The 17,801-nt window shown below is 42.4% G+C and overlaps 1 protein-coding gene across 1 annotated transcript in view; it reads right to left on the reverse strand.

Annotated features, from left to right (window-relative positions):
- Nucleotides 1-581: 581 nt before the first annotated feature.
- LOC102046314 (multiple epidermal growth factor-like domains protein 6) overlaps nt 582-17,801 on the reverse strand; it is a 200,972-nt gene continuing 183,752 nt past the window's right edge. The window contains exons 29-37 of the mRNA XM_055724090.1: nt 17,472-17,603; nt 12,634-12,762; nt 11,646-11,771; nt 10,831-10,959; nt 8,407-8,535; nt 7,959-8,087; nt 7,136-7,261; nt 4,581-4,709; nt 582-3,575 (exon numbers count right to left, since the gene is read on the reverse strand). Coding sequence (XP_055580065.1) covers nt 3,496-3,575; nt 4,581-4,709; nt 7,136-7,261; nt 7,959-8,087; nt 8,407-8,535; nt 10,831-10,959; nt 11,646-11,771; nt 12,634-12,762; nt 17,472-17,603 — 1,109 coding nt within the window. The 3' untranslated portion in view covers nt 582-3,495. The remainder of the gene's footprint in view (nt 3,576-4,580; nt 4,710-7,135; nt 7,262-7,958; nt 8,088-8,406; nt 8,536-10,830; nt 10,960-11,645; nt 11,772-12,633; nt 12,763-17,471; nt 17,604-17,801) is intronic.

Below are 17,801 nucleotides of genomic sequence, written 5' to 3' on the forward strand. Positions count from 1 at the left end.
CCGCTGGAATCTGATGAAGCAAATAAGCAGAGTTGTATTATTTTAGTAGCAGCTATACTCACTTGCCACAAAATTAATCTATGGAAAAGCTGATTTAGTAGTTTTTCCATTTAAAAAGTCCATGCTGTTTAATAAAGACTATTTTGTAGGCACAAAATTAGGTAAATTTGTTAACCTGCAGTAAGGAGCAGAATCAAAACATATTAATGACATCACAAGCAAGTAAAATCCCTTAATTTATAGCTGATGATGTAAAGTTTTGGCTCTTCTTTTAGAAAATAACATCCTGTAAACATTTTCCCTGCCTTGTGAAAAGAATGAAAACCTTCACTAACAGAGAACAAAGACAAGACATTCCAAATTAACTCAAAATTAATCTTTTAATATTTTTAAATACTTAATTTTGATTTTTACCTTATATGATTGCACTTAGTTCTGGAACAAAAAGTCATATTGAGCCCCAAGTCAGAATGATCTGTTCAATGCAGTGAACTTCTGTTCCCAAGGCAATACCATCAAGAGCCTAAGAAATATTTTGAAGGAGGAATGAATAAAAAGACTATTGCATGTGAATGGTTTTATATGAAATGGCATTTTTTGATTTTTTTTTTTAAAACAAGTTTGCTGAAATATTTCCGAAGCAGATCTTCTTGGGCCTCTAATTCACTGGCACAGGCTCAGCATCAGTCACTTACAATACATGTTTCATCACGTACAAATTGCGACATTCTTTAAAAATACTTCATACAAAAAATTTTATTTCCTTTATACTACATATTTACAATTCTATTATCAAGGTACTGTGGAAAATGTAAACAAGTATACACAGGTAAATAATATGGTTTGAGAAAGGCTTTTTCTTTGATTAGCTGCTCTAATCACATAGCAGAATACAGAGATAAGAAAAACCAGTCCGTTTTATAAACTGCTGTCAAACAGCAAAACGTAAGCTCTGGGCTTTGAGGCATTAGCTGCTGAGTAACCGTACCAGTCACTGGGCATCCTTCCCATCACTGAAATGTCCAATGTACTGGAACGGGGCCAGGTAATCGGGGCTGATACAGTTGGGTCTGAGGGAGCAAGGTTTGCTCGGTCTTCAGGAGAGAAGACCAAGGGGAGGTATTACTGCTGTCTTCAACTACCCCATGGGGGCTGTAGGTGAGATGAAGTCAAATAATTCTCCGAGATGCACACTGAAAGGATGAGAAGCACCGGACAAGTTGAACTTAAGAAAATTCTGATTAGAAAATAGGGGAGAAAAAATAATAGTCTTGAGCATGAAATTTTCACTGGGACAGGGGCTCAAAGAGGTGGTGGGATCTCCATCCTTGGAGATATTCAGAACTCAGCCAGATGAATCTCTGAGCAACTCCCTTTACCTTTGAAGCTGATCAGGCTTTGAAGAGAAGCCTGGACATCCAGAGGTCTCTTACAACTTAACTTTATGATTCTAGGAAACGTCTCGAATATAATGTGACTCTTGCATTACTGTTGTAGTTTGGCTCTGTGGTAAATACATAGTTAAGTCCAAAATATGTTAATTGCTTAACCTGGATTGTCCCTCTCCAGCAGTTGCTAAGATTATGTTTAATTTTCTCACATGAGATTTACCTTATCAGTTCCAGTTCAGTGAAATTGCCCCAAATTCACATAATTGCAGGATCAGACCCAGGACATCTCATCTCCAAAAAAATGTTTAAAATGTCACAGCTGGCAGTAAAGCCCTGCTGAGAGCCACACACTTCTGACTAGTTTGGGAACAACAGTTTTGGCACATTTTCATTGAGTAAACTTTCCAGTGACATTCATGGGTCTCTACAGAAGAAATGACCAGGGATCACCATCAGCCCCTGTGATATTTTGGCTGAAAGCACAGTTGGTTAATGAATTCTGACACATTCACAAATAACTTTATGGCATTTAGGATGAATTTCTATACCTATGAGGTGATGAACAACAACAAGACTTCCATGAAGCTTGAAAAATACCTACAAAACCTATATTGCTTAGAATAGATCACAGTTTGCAAGCAGGTGAGCAAGTGTCACTTGCTTTGTACTGGACAGTTGCTGACTGCAGATGTGTTTAAGACCTGAGGTGAACCATGGGGTAAAACTGTGACTTCATCTACTCATTATCCAACTGCAACAACAAAAATAAGCTTTACAAATCACAAGTTACATCAATTATTGTCATTTTGTCTCTTCTAAGACAAAAATCTTCTCTTGCAGAGTTCCAGTCTGTTACGCTGTGTGAACGGTAGCGTGAACACAAGACCTGGCACTACCTGTATTACCATGTCTGATGAGCCTGTGGTCCTGATGCCCTTTAATAAGTGCACTTTTGATATCGTCAGACTCCAGAGGTTACTACGTAGATTTTGTAACTCCTAACCTAAAGAGAGGTATAAAGAGGCACTCTGAAATTATTTAGTCAGGTTAACTCAGAATATTAAAATAGAGAACATTATTTCTCTATAATTATATAGTTCTATACTAAAGAACAACCTGTCTAAAAAGACAAAATAGCACCAACATGTCTTTGTTCTATTCAGTGACCAACAGCAGCTGTTGAATGGTATCAGGACTTTTTAAAGCTGACAACCTATTGTGCAGTAAAAGCACATTATAATCCTTTATATAAAGAACACAAAGGTTATCTTCAAACATCTATCCTTGCTTACTATCTGCTTTCTCCACCCAAGACAAAACTCTTTTCTGCGTTAGACAGTACTGTTTGATGAGAACTGCTGCACAGTTTGACTTGACAAACCACTGAGAAAGTGAACTGACAAGACGGGAGGATGCAGAAAGCCAGAAGAGTCTGACAGGTGACACCATGCTCTTTGGAAGACAGATTCAGACAGAAGCAAGATATAGATGGAGACCTTCCAATCAGTCAATCCACACTAAAAATGCAGTACATATTCTCACTTATCAAGGACTGTGCTGGATTCTGCTTCAGTTGCAAGTTTAAAATTAGACTGAACGTTTTTCTAGAACACACAATGTTATTCAAAGCAGAATTGATTTGGTGAATCCCACTAGTTTCTGTGCAACGTGACTTTGCAGTGAATCAGTATTGGTTTCGTAATCTGTGAAACGCTCAGTAAACTCCATGCTGGTTGTCAAGCAGGTTTAGAAAGTCACTTATAAGTGGTGTGGCTCACTGCACGTTGATATGTTACATACTGCTTATCCTGATACTCTTTGGAGCCGGTCTTATTAAAAACATGTCCAAGCTTTCAAACAATGAATTATATTATATAGCAGAAAGAACGTCCAGAGCAGATTAATGGAGGGGTAAGAGGCTAGGAATAAATACATGAAACAGATTCAACTTTTTAAAAGGATCCAGCTACTAAATGGCCTCTGTAGTCTTCCATAAGAAGTGTGAATACTTCAGTACAATTCAAGCTGAATTGAATAGCTGTTTTCATATCCAAATTCAAATACCGTCTGTGCATATAAAACAGTTCATTTATTAGTCCAAATGTTACTGTTGTAGAGCTCTTGGAAAAATCTTCCCTCTTTCTTGAATTTGTTCTTCATGAAAAGGAAGCTTTGGAGGGCCACCTAGAGAATTCAGCAGAAACACAGTTTCAGGTCTATATAATGTAATACTGAAATATTACATAGATTATACAATTTACACTTAAATAATTCAATAAATATTACCCTTCAAAAAAAGGTGAGGACTGAGTTACACTGGCCTCCTCACAGCGGCAGAAAGCAGACAAAACAGTAAAACATGTCTCAAATGGCAAGTTCCCAAAGCGTTTTCTAAACTAAATGCAGAATTGTATGGTATCACCATCAAGCCAGTTGCAATTAGATTACAAGTGGGAGGAAATTTTCACTCTGTACTATATCTCAAGAAGAAAAATTATCAAAATACAAAAAGTCCCAGCCTCCTTGTGATAGTGCGATGAGTGCTTTAGCACACTCACAAATCAATCCACATCTATTTTCCAATGTTTTGTCTGCTTCTCTGGCTTATTGCACCTCACCACGATCCTCAAAACCCGAGACCTACAAAAAGTGAATGGGATGGCATGCACAGCAAGTAAACCTCCTCATTCTTCTTATAGAAGTTGTGGGTATCAACTGTTTCAGGGCAAGATTTGATACTGGCAGGCACAGAAGAGCGTACTGCTGTGCTGGACCAGGCAGCCTCAGGAATCCTTGATCTCCACAGCCTGCTCTGAGGGGAAACCACTGCACCGAGGCAGTTCAGCTTGGCCGAGACCTCAAAACCACCTGGAATGACTCCTGGCATTTGCAGTGTCTGCTGGCATTTGCACCATCAGGTGCTGGGACCCTTTGGAGTAGAGCACACACCAACACAACCCTTCCAAGCAAAGCTGCTGCTATCACAGGCTCTGTGTTCTTCACCAGAGATGGAAATGCAGAACAGCTTCTGCCTCGCACAGCCTAACACAGGAACTGTGGTGGCTGCTGCTGAGCACCATGTTTGGGTGGTGCATTGATACTCCTGTCCAAACGGTCCACCCACCCCCACCACGGTCAATGCATGACTTCTTCTACTAAGAAAGGCTGCGCATCTCCAGCTTGTGTTACCTTCTTTGCAGGTTGGCCCCATCCACGTGGCTGGGCACACGCAATTCCCGTTGTACGGATTGCACTGGGATTTGCTGGCACACTGGCATTGCAAGGAGCAGTCAGGGCCATACTGGTTTGACCTGCATTCTGGAAGGACAGAAGTGTTTGGAAGAAGGTAAATGCTCCCTAGTAGTCTCCTTGCTCTCCGGGATCAGGAAGCTACTTAGACACCTACATCTGTTAACATTAAAGCATGACATTTCAGAAAGCCTTACAGTCTTCAAGTTTTGTCTGCCACATGGTCTGCCCAAACTGTAGCCCAGCTGTCCTAAAGAAGTTCCCGGAATGGAAATCATTAATGGTATAAAAACAGGGGTTGACAGCCCAACAAAAAAGACCTTGGGATTTGCTCAGGAAAGTTACAGTCAGCATCCTGGATCCACACTATCTCCCGCACCTCTCTACCACACGGCTTGGCTGTCAGTGTGTGCCAGCAAAGAGCCTTCACTCAAAGAACGTGAAACTGAAAATTAATCCATTTTCTATATACTGTTATGTCTTACTCTGATTGCACAATTCTGCTGCCTCCTGGCAAATTAAACTCACAAAATGTCTCGCTTCCAAATGCAAATGTATTCCATACCTAGGCTGATAAATCCTCATTGCAGCTTTTTTTTTTTTTATGCAGAGTACAGACATGAAGGAGAAGTTAGCAGCAGGTCACAAGGCAGGGTGCTAAATACACTGTAAACAATAGCCCTCTCTCCCTCACCTTGCTAGAAAACACTGTAAATAATCAAGGCGCTTGCTTTCTCACACAAGCACCATTAGGTAAATAAAAGTGCTGCTGAGCCCTGCATCAGCTGCAGCCCCAACACGTGGAAGAACTCTCCCTGTGCGCTCAGAGCTTGGCCTTTTCAATTAGGAAATGTTATGAGAAAAGGTCTCCTCAAACACCTCTGGACCTGATTTTAATTTATGTAATACCACATTTTCATGTTAATAACAATGTGTATTTAAGACATCTGTTTGAAAGTCTGCAATGTTAATTTACTACAGAAAAAGAGCGCCCATAAAAGTCTGTTATATTCTCTCTCTTTTTTTTTTTTTAATTAACATTTTGCCCGTTTAATGGGTGCTTTACCAGAGTTCAAATTAAAATCAGGCCTTTTATCTTTATGGCTGCTGCACAGTCACAGCTGCTCACAGTTATATCACAGATGAACTGAGCCTAATTGAAAATAAAAATGCAAATAAAACCTACCCCATAACAGCTTTTCATGGATGGGGGCTACCCTAGCTGATTTAAGAAAAATAAAAATTACTCCTAGAGTTTGCAAGAAGCAAAACCTCGGTTAGCGTTTTTGGTGCTGAGCTTCCCCCTTGCGTTCCACTTCTGCTAGAACGGGGCTGGCCCCCGGCTGCCCAGCGCCGTGCTGCGGGGTGCCTGGTGGCCCCGTGGGACCCGCGCCCGCCGGCTGGCCGCCTTCGGCTTCTGACCACAGGGCAGCGCGGGGAGGGAAGCAAAGGCTCTTCCGTCTCAGTTTTGCAGGTTGCACTAGCACTTAAGCTCCCAGCAGTTACTGTGCGTTAAACACATGCTGTTTGAAGCTGTTTCCTGCCCTACCCTTGAAAAAAAGGAGAAATAATATTCCTCTGCTGTGATCTGGGGGCTCAGGAGGATTATGGTTCCTGGTGTGAACCCGCAATAGCAGCACCTGGATGTTCACTCCTCCTATCTTGTTTGCCACGGCATTAGGATCACAAATCTCTTCTTACACTTGTTTAAACCACTGCAATTCCTTTTACTTCAGTGGATTACCCTAAATTTACTCCATCATAACTGTGAGCAGAGTCACCTTGCCTGCCATTGCTGCCTCTCAGCCCTGCAACCACCTCATCAGGGCACAGAGGTGGGACTGGTTTTCCCTACAGGAGAATTTTCTTTCCTATTTTTATACCCTTGTTACAAAATAATTCCCTCTCTCACGGGCCAACCATTTCCCAAGCACACAGCCTGAGTGCCTGTGCTGCAAACGAGGGAATTTTATTCGGATTCAATATTCCTGGACTGCTGCTGAACCCCAGAGGCAGGCATAGCTGCTGCAGCTCTGCCACCCTCATCCGCAGGGATTCTACTCTGCTTCCCGGGGAAGCAAATCTGGAGCGGGAAATACTTTGGCACTGGTCTGAAAAGGGTCACAGATGTCCATGTGACAAAACACACTGCAATCGGATCCCTTTGTGCCCATTTGCAGCCTCTGGAGACTTCCCCGCTACATCTGCAAAACTGTGGGCTTGGTAGATCCTTCACAGCACGTGCTCTCCAAAACTCAAGGCAAATGACATTTTACAGCTGACCCGTGAACAGCTTTCCTATCAGTGTATCAATATAAACATTGATTAAATCCAGAGGCACAGCCTGTTGATAAAGCTGTTGATAACCCATAGGTGTAATTTGCTACAAAGTGTTCTCGAATACCAGCAAATGTACTTTCACAGTTAGGCTTAGACCAACAGGTCATATTGGTTTAACTACACATAGTCCAGCCTTTAGAAAATATTACCCTTACCAATGTCACATTTGTCTCCAGTCTTCCCAGGTGGGCAAAGGCACTTCCCAGTCTCTGGATCACAAGGACCATCCCCGCAGTCGCACTGGTGCTGGCACCTCTCTCCAAACCAGCCCCTGTCGCAGCCTGACAGCGAGAGTGCTTTTTTAGATGCACATTTGAATGGCAAGACGTACATTAAGCCAGATGAGTTTCTCCAGGATGTCCCAGAGGAAAGCTCATAAACTCTCCACTGAAGCCAGTGTAAATGCCAAGTTTAATCAAGAATCGAACATAGTGGAATAGGCATAATATTTATATGAGTTCTCCTTATGTCGGGTCCGACTAATCTAACCTATCAAAGGTATCTGTAAATCTGTCTCAGAAATGTAACTGGCACTTATTTTTGTTTTTTAATTAGAACTCTCTAGAAGACCATTCCATAACTCTCAACAGGTCTGACATACAGCTATTTAATAATCTTATTTGGAGTTTTAGAAGTAAATTTAGAATCGGTAAAAGGGAGTTATTTTTAATAAACAACATATGAAACTCATTGCTGCAAGACATCATGGAGACCAGGACTTTCACTGCATTAATCGGAAACAGATTAGTTAATTTATAAGGAAATGAGAACACCCAGATATGTAACAGGTAAACTATCCCAAGTTCAGTGTTTCAGGATATTCATAAAGCTCAAAATAAGGAAGCAGCAGCTATCAACAAACAAACATTTGAGTAATCACATGGGGCTTTTTGAGTTTTACTTTGGTTTTGATTCTTTGGGGGTTTTTTTTTTTCTTTTTCTTTTTTTTTTTCTTGTCCGTCAGAGGGGTGCAAATACCTTTTTCACAGTGGGCACCTTGATAACCCAAAGGACAAATGCACTGTCCTGTCACTGCATCGCAGGTTGCTCCATTTTGACAGGCACATGTGTGAAGACAGCTTAGCCCATAAAATCCAAGGGGGCACTCTGAAAAACAAGAGTATTGAGAAATGTTTATGAAGTAAAAACATATACCCCTTTAAAAACCTGTGTATTTTCAGCCACGTTCCCTAGGAACTGACAAAAACTATATTTACCGTTAACAGTGCCGTGTGCTTTTTAAAACTTGTACCACCCCAGCATCAGAAATACGCAAGTTACTCAGATCTGGAAGCAATCAGGTCATTCGGGACACCCCCAAACTTTTAACTGAACTGGCAAGGTGTTTACATGACTACTCCGAAGCCCACATCCCATCACTGTTGGCAAACAGGGCACCTGGGCTGCCCCGGGTGCCGCCACTTACTGTGCTCACAGGAGTGGCCGTAGTAGCCCTCGGGGCATCGGCAGCAGCCCGTGAACCTGTCGCAGGTGCCGTTGTGCTGGCACGAGCAGTCCAAGCCACAGCCAGACCCATACTTCCCCGGGAGACATTCTGCTGGCAGGACATGGACAGAGTAACAGATGAACAAAACAAAAACATCACTGACCTCACCCAGAGAAGCTCTTATGTGATAGTTTGCATAGCTGATATGATGCCCATACAATAACTTGCAGACCTAAAGAGAACGTTTGTTGTGAAGACACAGCATTTCTCTACAACTGTGATGTATATATGTACGTTGATCAGAAGTCTTTTATGTTACGTAGGTGTTCAAACAGCCGTTTCCTTGTACTCTTTATAGCCTGCCTTTACTAATTTGATGCTTCATGCAGTGTTGAACCTGCACCAGGTGTTCTAAAGCCACATACTAAATAGCATAAATGGTATCTTCTATTTTTTCTTTATATCTACAGCGATATTTTCTTTTAGACACTCAGAAAGTGTGAAAGAAAACATGAAGCTTTTCCTCCTCTGTGTTATCATTGGAGTTCATGCTATTCCAATTCCAGATCAAGCCAGGAGGATCTCTTTTTCACACACAGCAACAGCCTTTCCCTGTATAATGAGATATCTGCTTATACAGAACTAAACACCTCTCAAATTACTGAAAGCCAAGTCATGCGAAAGTGACTGTGCCAATATAATTAACCTGGGCATCATTTCTGCATAAGTTAACTTCCCACTGCTGTGATAATTTGAATCTGGGCAGACCAACTTAAATAAGCATAGCCATCCAAATAATTAGATTCATAACTGCAAATGTCAGACAAGATCTTTCAAGAACACCACACCTAATCACTAGGAAAAGGATGCTTGATTAGCTGTCTTTGATTTCTAGTCAAAACACACTCAAACCCACACTGCTGTGGAAATCAAGACTCAATTTCCCAACAACCTGGCTATCTCTGTCAAAAGACCAACAGTGAAGCTCTTTCTAGCGATGTAACACACAGTCCCTTATATGATGTGTGCGTGTCTTTTCCCCGTGCCTGACTTCAGAGATGTTTCATCTAAGCATATCCATAAGATACCCCCATGACCTGCTGCTCCACGTGGTAGCACCTGCATGACTCTACCGAGGCTTTGCAACCCAAACGCAGCCTGTGGGTGGTTACAGAGATTCCAAGGAACAAAGAGAGACGAACGCAGGTGGCTACCAACCCAAAGTTAGCCAGTTAATGGTGAACTTCACTTCCTTAGTGCCTGTCCACAGTAGTATTCACATTGTGAGCGGCTCCATGTAGTTAGCATCTTTCTTTTTTCCTTCCGACTCCTCCTCTGCACACACACAGGCATGAAGTGGGTCTCTGAGTCTTCTCAGGTGCAAAGTGAAACAACTGCATGGAGGAAGGCTGCTAAAAAAGTGTCATTTCTATATGACACTTTTATATAGCAACACTCCCCTGTAACAACTAGTTCTTTGTAAATATACGCATGGATTTTGGGGTGGATACGCTACAGATGTCAGACAGAAAGCCTGTAAATGAGGGCCTGGGAGAACGCTGGGGAGATTGCACCACGGCAGTTACGATGTAATGAAGTTTGTCTTGAATGTGAACTCAGAACTACTCAGAACTAACTTTTTATATTTCATACCAGTAAACTCATGGTTTCTTGGGCATTTAAGTTGGTAACTATACAGATATCTCTTATCTAGAGAGAGAAATGGGAAGGTGGAAATTCAGTATGATTTTTGGGAGATGGACAGAAGGAAAGACATGGAAAGACTCAGGCTGGCAGGAGGGTTTCTGAGGTGAAAACTGAGCTTGTTCTGTTTAAGTATCCTTTGTCTTGTGTGAGGGAGAGCTGACATGGAGAAGTAAGGGTGAGATAGCAGGACAGTCGCAATAGCTTTGGACAGATGTCAGAACTGTATTAGCAGGGAAGTCAATACATGGAAGTTCAACTGCAGTCCAGTCTGAGGGAAGAGAATAACAAGAGAGGACGTAACAAGAGAGGAGGGAGATGCAGGCTTCTGCTGACCTCGGAGAAGCACGTGAACGAAGAGAAAAACAGCATTACCATGAACAAAAGAACACAAAAGTTCATGAAGGAAGATACAAAACAAGGTTCCCATGAACAAAAGAACAGCAGAATTGGACAGGACAAGAAAAGAGCCTGTGCAAAGGAATTTGAGAGTTACAGAGCAAGGCTCATGAGGAAACTGTTTCTGAAAAAAGACCTAAAGCTCTGTCTAGGGGCAGTTCTGCATGAAAGATGCTACAGAGACAAATGCAGCTGGGACGGAGTCTACTTAAGTAAAACCTGTCCCCTTTTGTGGGTCTGCAGACACTGCAAACCCCTGCTTGAATGTACACATCCACTATCATCAAAGCAAAAATTCACCTTTCTCACACGATCTTCCTGTCCAGCCGAGCCCGCAAGTGCAGTTGCCATCCACGTGGTCACAGATACCACCGTTCTGACAGGTACATGTCAGGTGGCAGTTGGGGCCATACTGTCCCTGGGGACACACTAACAGAAAATTAACAAAGTTTGAAAAAATAAATAAATTAGCATCCCCAAAAAGGATGAAGGTGACAGGGAATAAACAGAAACACATGCTCCCCACAGTATCCCAAGTGCCTGGTGTCTCCTGAGGGCTGTGGGACACTCTACTCCACGATTATTAGCAGTTTCACCCAAACGTTCTCGGTCTCACCATATCTCCTCACTTGGCTTGACTCCACATTTGCTCCTCTTGCTCTCCTGCCTTTGTCCCCTCTTAATTCATCCTCTTCAGCAAATCCTCTCCCTTCACTTTTATAGCTCAAGCAATTTGCTTCCAAATTTAGTCCCATCCATCCACAGCTCCCTCACACTGCTCGTGTTGTGTGCTACCAACCACCTTTTTCCCCATCTTTATGTTCTGTTTGGATTGAAGCCTCTGAAAGGAGTCACTGCAGCTTGGTGGAGAAACCAGTGCAATGGCAGTGAGTGTGGTGGAGCAAAGTGGTGAGACATGGGCAGGAAACGGGGGCAGGATAAAGGCAGGGTGAGGGAGCGGGGACAGACAGGGGCCGAGTACAGCAGACTGCAACGTTATCAAGCAAAGGCATTGGGAAGCACAGTTCTAACAATGTATGGCGCTGAGTTTTGTTTGCTGGTTGTTTTGAGTATGTCACCGACTGACGAGGTGACCCTGGGTCCCGCTTTGTTACCTTGCTGACAGCTGGGTCCCATTTGGCCAGGAGGACAGGTGCACTTGCCAGTCCGTGGGTCACACTGACCTTTACCACATGCACAGAACAGGGCGCAGTCCTTCCCGTGTCGGTTCTCAGGGCAAGCTGAAGGGAACACGGCCTTTTGTTAAACACGCCGGGTAGCCAGCGCCAGCTTTCATCCTTAACACTGGCAGGATCTTACAGGTAGAGCTGGCTTCATTTTTATTCCAGCTAATGTGCTTCAAAGGAACAACTATGAACCAAAAATCCATCCAAAGACATGACTGCTTCATCCTCTGAAACCTCACTAGAGGTTATAAATCTAACCCATGGTTTCACCTAGAACATTTAGCAGGTTTCCTGCCAAAAAGATGAGTGCCCAGCTGCTCATCCTTGCAGCTAAAGACATCTTTCCTTCCTTAATATTGATGGTGTCCTATGCTGAAGAGCAAAGCTAGAGGCTACCAAACATCAAAACATTGCTCTCCCTTGAATAAGCTGAACAGACCTTCACAGAGATCATAGCTTTGGAAAAAGCACAGAAATTCAGCCACACAATTTAGCTCTAAAATACAGAAGTAAGAGTAGGGTTGCCATGGAGTCTTTACCAGTTTTGCCATGACAAAACTTGATCTTTTTCCCATTTATTGAAACTAATGGCACCATAGTGTGAAGCAAAATACTGAGACAATTTCTCAACCTAGAAATTTTGGACAGGAAGAAGGAACTTGAGCCATTCATGCTGAGCTGGCTCTAGAAATAAGCTTGGGCAAGCAGGTTGTAATCCTGGGATGAGTGTCCTTGCTTCTACGCACGCAGAAGAGAGGGAAAATATTTTGCAAGAGATTTTTTACAAAGCTGGAATCCTGATTTACAATTCAAGGAGGAGGTAGCTGGGGTCTGTCTGTTTTTCTACTGACAAGCTCTTATGCAGATTATTCCTCTGCTGTTTTTTGAAAGCAGCAGAACATGAGTGTTGGCTTACTTTTACTACAGTCGGCTCCAATGAAACCAGGCGCGCAGTCACACGTTCCCGACGCAGGGTCGCAGTGGGCTCCGTTCATGCATTTACAGGGGTTTTGGCAGTTCGAACCGTAAGTACCTTTTGGGCACCCTGTATCAAAAGAGCAAAATAGCAATTAGGCAATGTTGTTACTGGGCTTCTTGCATTTAATGTCATAAGCACTTTGTTGCTTTCAACCCAAATGAGGTTTTCATTTTCTAACTATTCACTTCTGGAGGGCCAGGAGGAGGCACTGACCAGCAGATGGGTGCCCCGGGCAATGCACTCCGTGGGGCAGCAAGGCAGCGCTGCCTCGCGGTGTCAGACCCCTGGGGAGCTGCACCAACCGCTGCCACCAAGCCTGGTCCGACAGCTCCTGGCTCTGCCTGCTCCTCCCATTCCTCATAGGTGACAGTAACAAGAAAAGCAAGCCCAGTTCTTCAGAGGTTTTCCTCTTTCTGTTCCAAATCAACCTGTGCCCCCTTTCCCTCCCATGGCAGAGGTGGGGAGAGTTGGGGCCCCGGTCCCTCTTCCTTTGGGCAGCAACAGCCTGGTTTGCCTGAGATGGTGAGAAGCCGTATCTGCGCCTTTCAGCAGACCAGTTATGGAGCAGGTCTTGTCTTCTAAAAATGTTTAAGTTGGAGAAAATTTGTTTCCTCTATAATCTACTCCTTCCCTCCAAACTGGAGCTGCCATTGCTCTGGCACGTCTAGTGGGCTGTGGATGGAAGACTATGAAAACCTGCACATGACAATAAGAGGGAATTTCAGAAGACACCATCTCAGAAGGTAGATACAGGAGAAAGATGGTTTAAATGCAAAGCCAGAAAATTCTTTGAGGAAAAACCCAAAACATCTCTATTTTGTAATAACCAGAAGAAACATTAGACCTGGATGGATTGCTGGGCCAGTGTTACGTAGCAACCAGCTGTCCATGAAGAGGTTTTCCAGGTGGTCACGGGTATTTTTAGACAGCTAACACTGAAGGAGCGCTGAATACAACATCAGGAAGACACGAATGCATCTGCCACGCTTGGCTCACGTCTTCAAGATACTCTTTAGGGTGACAGAGGCTGCAAATGAGGAAAATAGCTGGGCAGAGCTGCTACACACGTGCCTCTGTCTGCCAGGGCTGCCTTCAGCACGGTACCACCAGATTCTGGAGATGCAGGTTATTCTCTTAATTTTCCAGTGTACTGGAAAAGGGAGAAGCTGCTGCTTTTAGAGCAACATGATCATCATTGAACAGTTACACCAGTGTTACTACCTCTACATGTCACTTCTTTGCTCCTTCCTTCCCTCTCTTCCCTGGTAAAAGGAAGCCTATGGCTACTTTGGAAATCTGGTTGAATATAATATTTGTACATGTCTCCAAGCAACAGATCTCTCACAATCTGTGCATAAATAAATTTATGTATTTTCTCTCTTTTCTGAAGGCATGCAGGCATGGGCTGAGTGGCTGGAGAAATCTCTAGATTTTTGAACTATTCAATAGAGAGGGAGAGCTTATGGTGAAGCTTTAAAGGGATACCTTTTAAAATAAAACTGAAAATTGGATTCTGCTCAAATCAGGATAGCAGATCATCAGGACTAAACAGATACACACTTTTATTACATGCAGATACTCTCCCCAGCCCTTCTCAACCATGGCTTCTTCTCAATGAATACTTCGTCATCAGTGCTTCCATCTGTCAGCACAGAAAATCTGTTTCATGTGCAAACCCTGGCATCACAGAGTAACATCTCTGCAACCCTGCAACATCTATTTCATTTTGACCAAGATGTGAAGTTAAAGATACACCCAGATTCAATTATTTAATTTGACTCTTAAGTTAATTTCTCTTCCTCCTCTTTTTCCCTTTGGTCATCATTTGGCTTTTCTCTTTTATTTTAGTTCTGTTTCCCACACTCCCAAACACGTTGCTTCTCCCTGGCAAAGCTTTCAGAGTTCGTTCCTCAGCTCAAGACTGGCAAGAACTGCTCCATTACTGAAAGGGATGCAGTAATTCCTTCCTTCCCAATTTATTTACCCTTGCAGGATTTTATTTATTTCGATCCAATCGGAAGCAGCACAAGCAGGGCAAAACCATCAGCTGCGACGCTCATGTGATTATTAACAAGGCCATCTCATCTGTTACTACTTTGCAGCAGAACTTCTATGCAGACAGCTAGGGCATTTACACAGTGTCCTGCCCTTTCAGTAGGCTCTGCCTGTATAAAGAGGGTTAGCCTCTAACCACCAGTTATCTCATAAAGACATTTTCTAATTTAACAGTTTCCTGTGCATCTGACATGTTTTTCTGAGAACAGCAGGAGCAGCAGCCAGATTTCTAACTTATTTCCTAATTTTTTCCTTCTGGTTTGAGTGGGTTTGCCATGACCAAGAGCTCCTAAATTTTTTCATACCAACTGGTCTTTTCTTACCTACATCATTAATTGCATTTCCAAAAAAATAACTTCTGAAGCATCCTGTTACCCACACCTTGAAGGTGAAGCTGGTGAAGTCTTTCTGGCTCAGGGTTCACCCAGCCCAGTAAATGTCACAGAGAGATAAAAAAACACATGGGTTTTTTTATCCATTACAACACCACTTACTGCTTTTTATTCATAACTTCACTCAAGTAGATCTGCCCGTCCACCGAGTTATGGACAATTGATGGGAACCTTATTGCTAGTTTGTCTGCTTCCTCTGGATCCTGCCAAGAGACTGTTTCAGCTCTTCACTCCAAAATTTGAGAACATGAAAGCCTCGTTGCTCTTGGCTCCTGGAAATTTGACTTCCCAGCCAACTACACCTTTTATAGATACTTTCGTGAACCTTTTTTCACAGTACTATAAATATAGCAACAGTTGCCAGAAACCATTTCCAGCAGCATCCAACCACATGTTGACTGGACTGAAGCCCATTTCACGTCTTTGGGAGCGGCTCCCTATGCTGTTTTTAATATTATATTGAAAGCTTCTTCATGCTGGAGCAGCCCCAGTTCTCCCTGTAGTGAGGATGGTGGGAACATGGAGTATTCCCACCAGTCACGCTAGCTATCCTTGGTTATCAGACAGTCACTGCAGAATCGGGTCCACAATCTTTCACTCCGTTGACCTAAACCTAAAAATAACTCACACTTCAGCTGTTTTCCTTCCATTTTTGTGTCTGTCTATGCAATGGTCAGAGTGACATAAGGGAGAAGAGCTAAAAAAACCCCAAGACAAGACAAATTTTCTCTCTCTGTGAACCTCCCACATTCCATTATGTCTCTAGTAAATGTTTAACAAAACTGTATCAATCAAATGGGAATTTGCTGTGCAAGATACTGTGTATTTTTGGAATCTAAGAGAACACCATGCCATGAAGGCTCACGTCTCATACGCTATAAGTTTAATCCTAGGTACACAGAAGACCATGGCAAAATCCCCTCTGAATACAATGAAACACAGATTTCATTTTTGTAAGTAATTTCTTTTACATCGGAACTTCAGTGTAATTATTAATGCTTTAAATGTTTAAATTCTGAAATAAAAACTTAAGGATCTAAGCAAGCTTGAGGACATTAACTATAATCTATAGAAATTTAGTAGTACATGCACAGGTAATGACTGCTGAAAGATTGCTACATAAAAGTAATAGGCTAACCATGATTAAGTCTTTTAAAATGATACTGTTAAATAGTTGATCTCCACTACTGCTGTACTATAATATTTATTATAATCTAATGTATAATGGATCCAGATGGCTTTAACCTAGATGTTGAAGGCTGGATTTCAATCTCACGTACAGCGAGAACTGATGTACAAAGGACGATAGAATCAATCCTTAAATTTACATTTGTATTTTAAAGAATAACTTGTGATGACATGACAGTAATACAAATGCCCATCTCTAAAATGAGGCTCTTTCCTATTTCTACCCTAGGAACAAAGCACAGGTTTAACCCTTACTAGAGCTCCATATATTGCAGCTGGCCTTTATGTCGAAATTGTCACCCCAAAAAGCAAGTGAACCAAAGAGAGCGCCGCGCTGGATTCCTACGAAAGGAAAATCAGTGTTCACCAAAGAGAACAAGACTAGGCTTGAAAGACTACAGCTTTTTTTTTTTTTAAAAAAAAAAACAACAAAAACCAAACCCACAACTAAAACCCGAGACTATTACAAGCCATGGAGTAAAAACAAAATTAAAGTTGTAAATAAAAAGGTAATTGACTGTCTCCTTTATTGGATATGTCGGTATATGTTTCTTATCAATTGCCACATTCCACCAGAAACCAACTTTACAGATGTCCTAAAAAACCAGCCTAAGGCATGTGGATCTGGGAATATTTTTTATGATGGAGTGCTTGGCCAATTGGCATTTTGTCCTCCACACTAGTCACCATTTTTCAATCTAGAGTAACAATTTGTTTAATTTGATTGTTCCTCAGAAGGTCCTACAACTCAAGTGACTTTATGAATCCCTTAGATTTACTGCCAATTGCAGCTTGTTGTTTTGCAATAACCATTTGTCCTCACTTGAGCACACAGAGATTTTGGGAAGTGTTTTGGCCTAGGTATTGGGAAATGAAAGAGCTGCAGGTGTAGCTGCAGAGGAGAGGTGTAAATGCAGAGGATGATAGTGATATCCTTCAGCATGGCATGAAATTGAAAATAATTTAGCTAGTAAATGAGTCTTTCTTTTTTTTTTAACAGGTATTTTGATTATTGTAAATTAACACAACCTACGCTTTCTTTCTCTCAGTCAGCGCTGAAGATACTGGCACAGATGAACTCCAAGTGCCAGCACATGCTGCTGTGTAACTCAGTCCTGGGCATCCCACAAAGATACTCACGGAGGTGGCAGCGGGCCCCGAAGTACCCCGGGCGGCACGCACAGTCTCCGGTCACCGGGTGACATTCCTCATTCTCAGCAGAGCACTGACATACTCGGTTACAGTTCTTACCATACGTGCCCGGTGGACAAGCTTGGGGAAGAGGAAATGTAAACCAATAAATTAAATTTGTCTTGGTAAATATAACACTCAAACAAAGAGCGAGCTCAAATTTATTAAATAAAATCCCTGCCTACAGAACGACGCTCTCCTCCGGGACTTTGGATTTATTACATTTACTTGGGGGTTACTTCACTGCTTGATTTTGTTTTGTTCAGTCAATTTGTGCCC

The sequence above is a fragment of the Falco cherrug genome, chromosome 11, assembly GCF_023634085.1.
Source record: "Falco cherrug isolate bFalChe1 chromosome 11, bFalChe1.pri, whole genome shotgun sequence".
NCBI classification, from domain to species: domain Eukaryota; kingdom Metazoa; phylum Chordata; class Aves; order Falconiformes; family Falconidae; genus Falco; species Falco cherrug.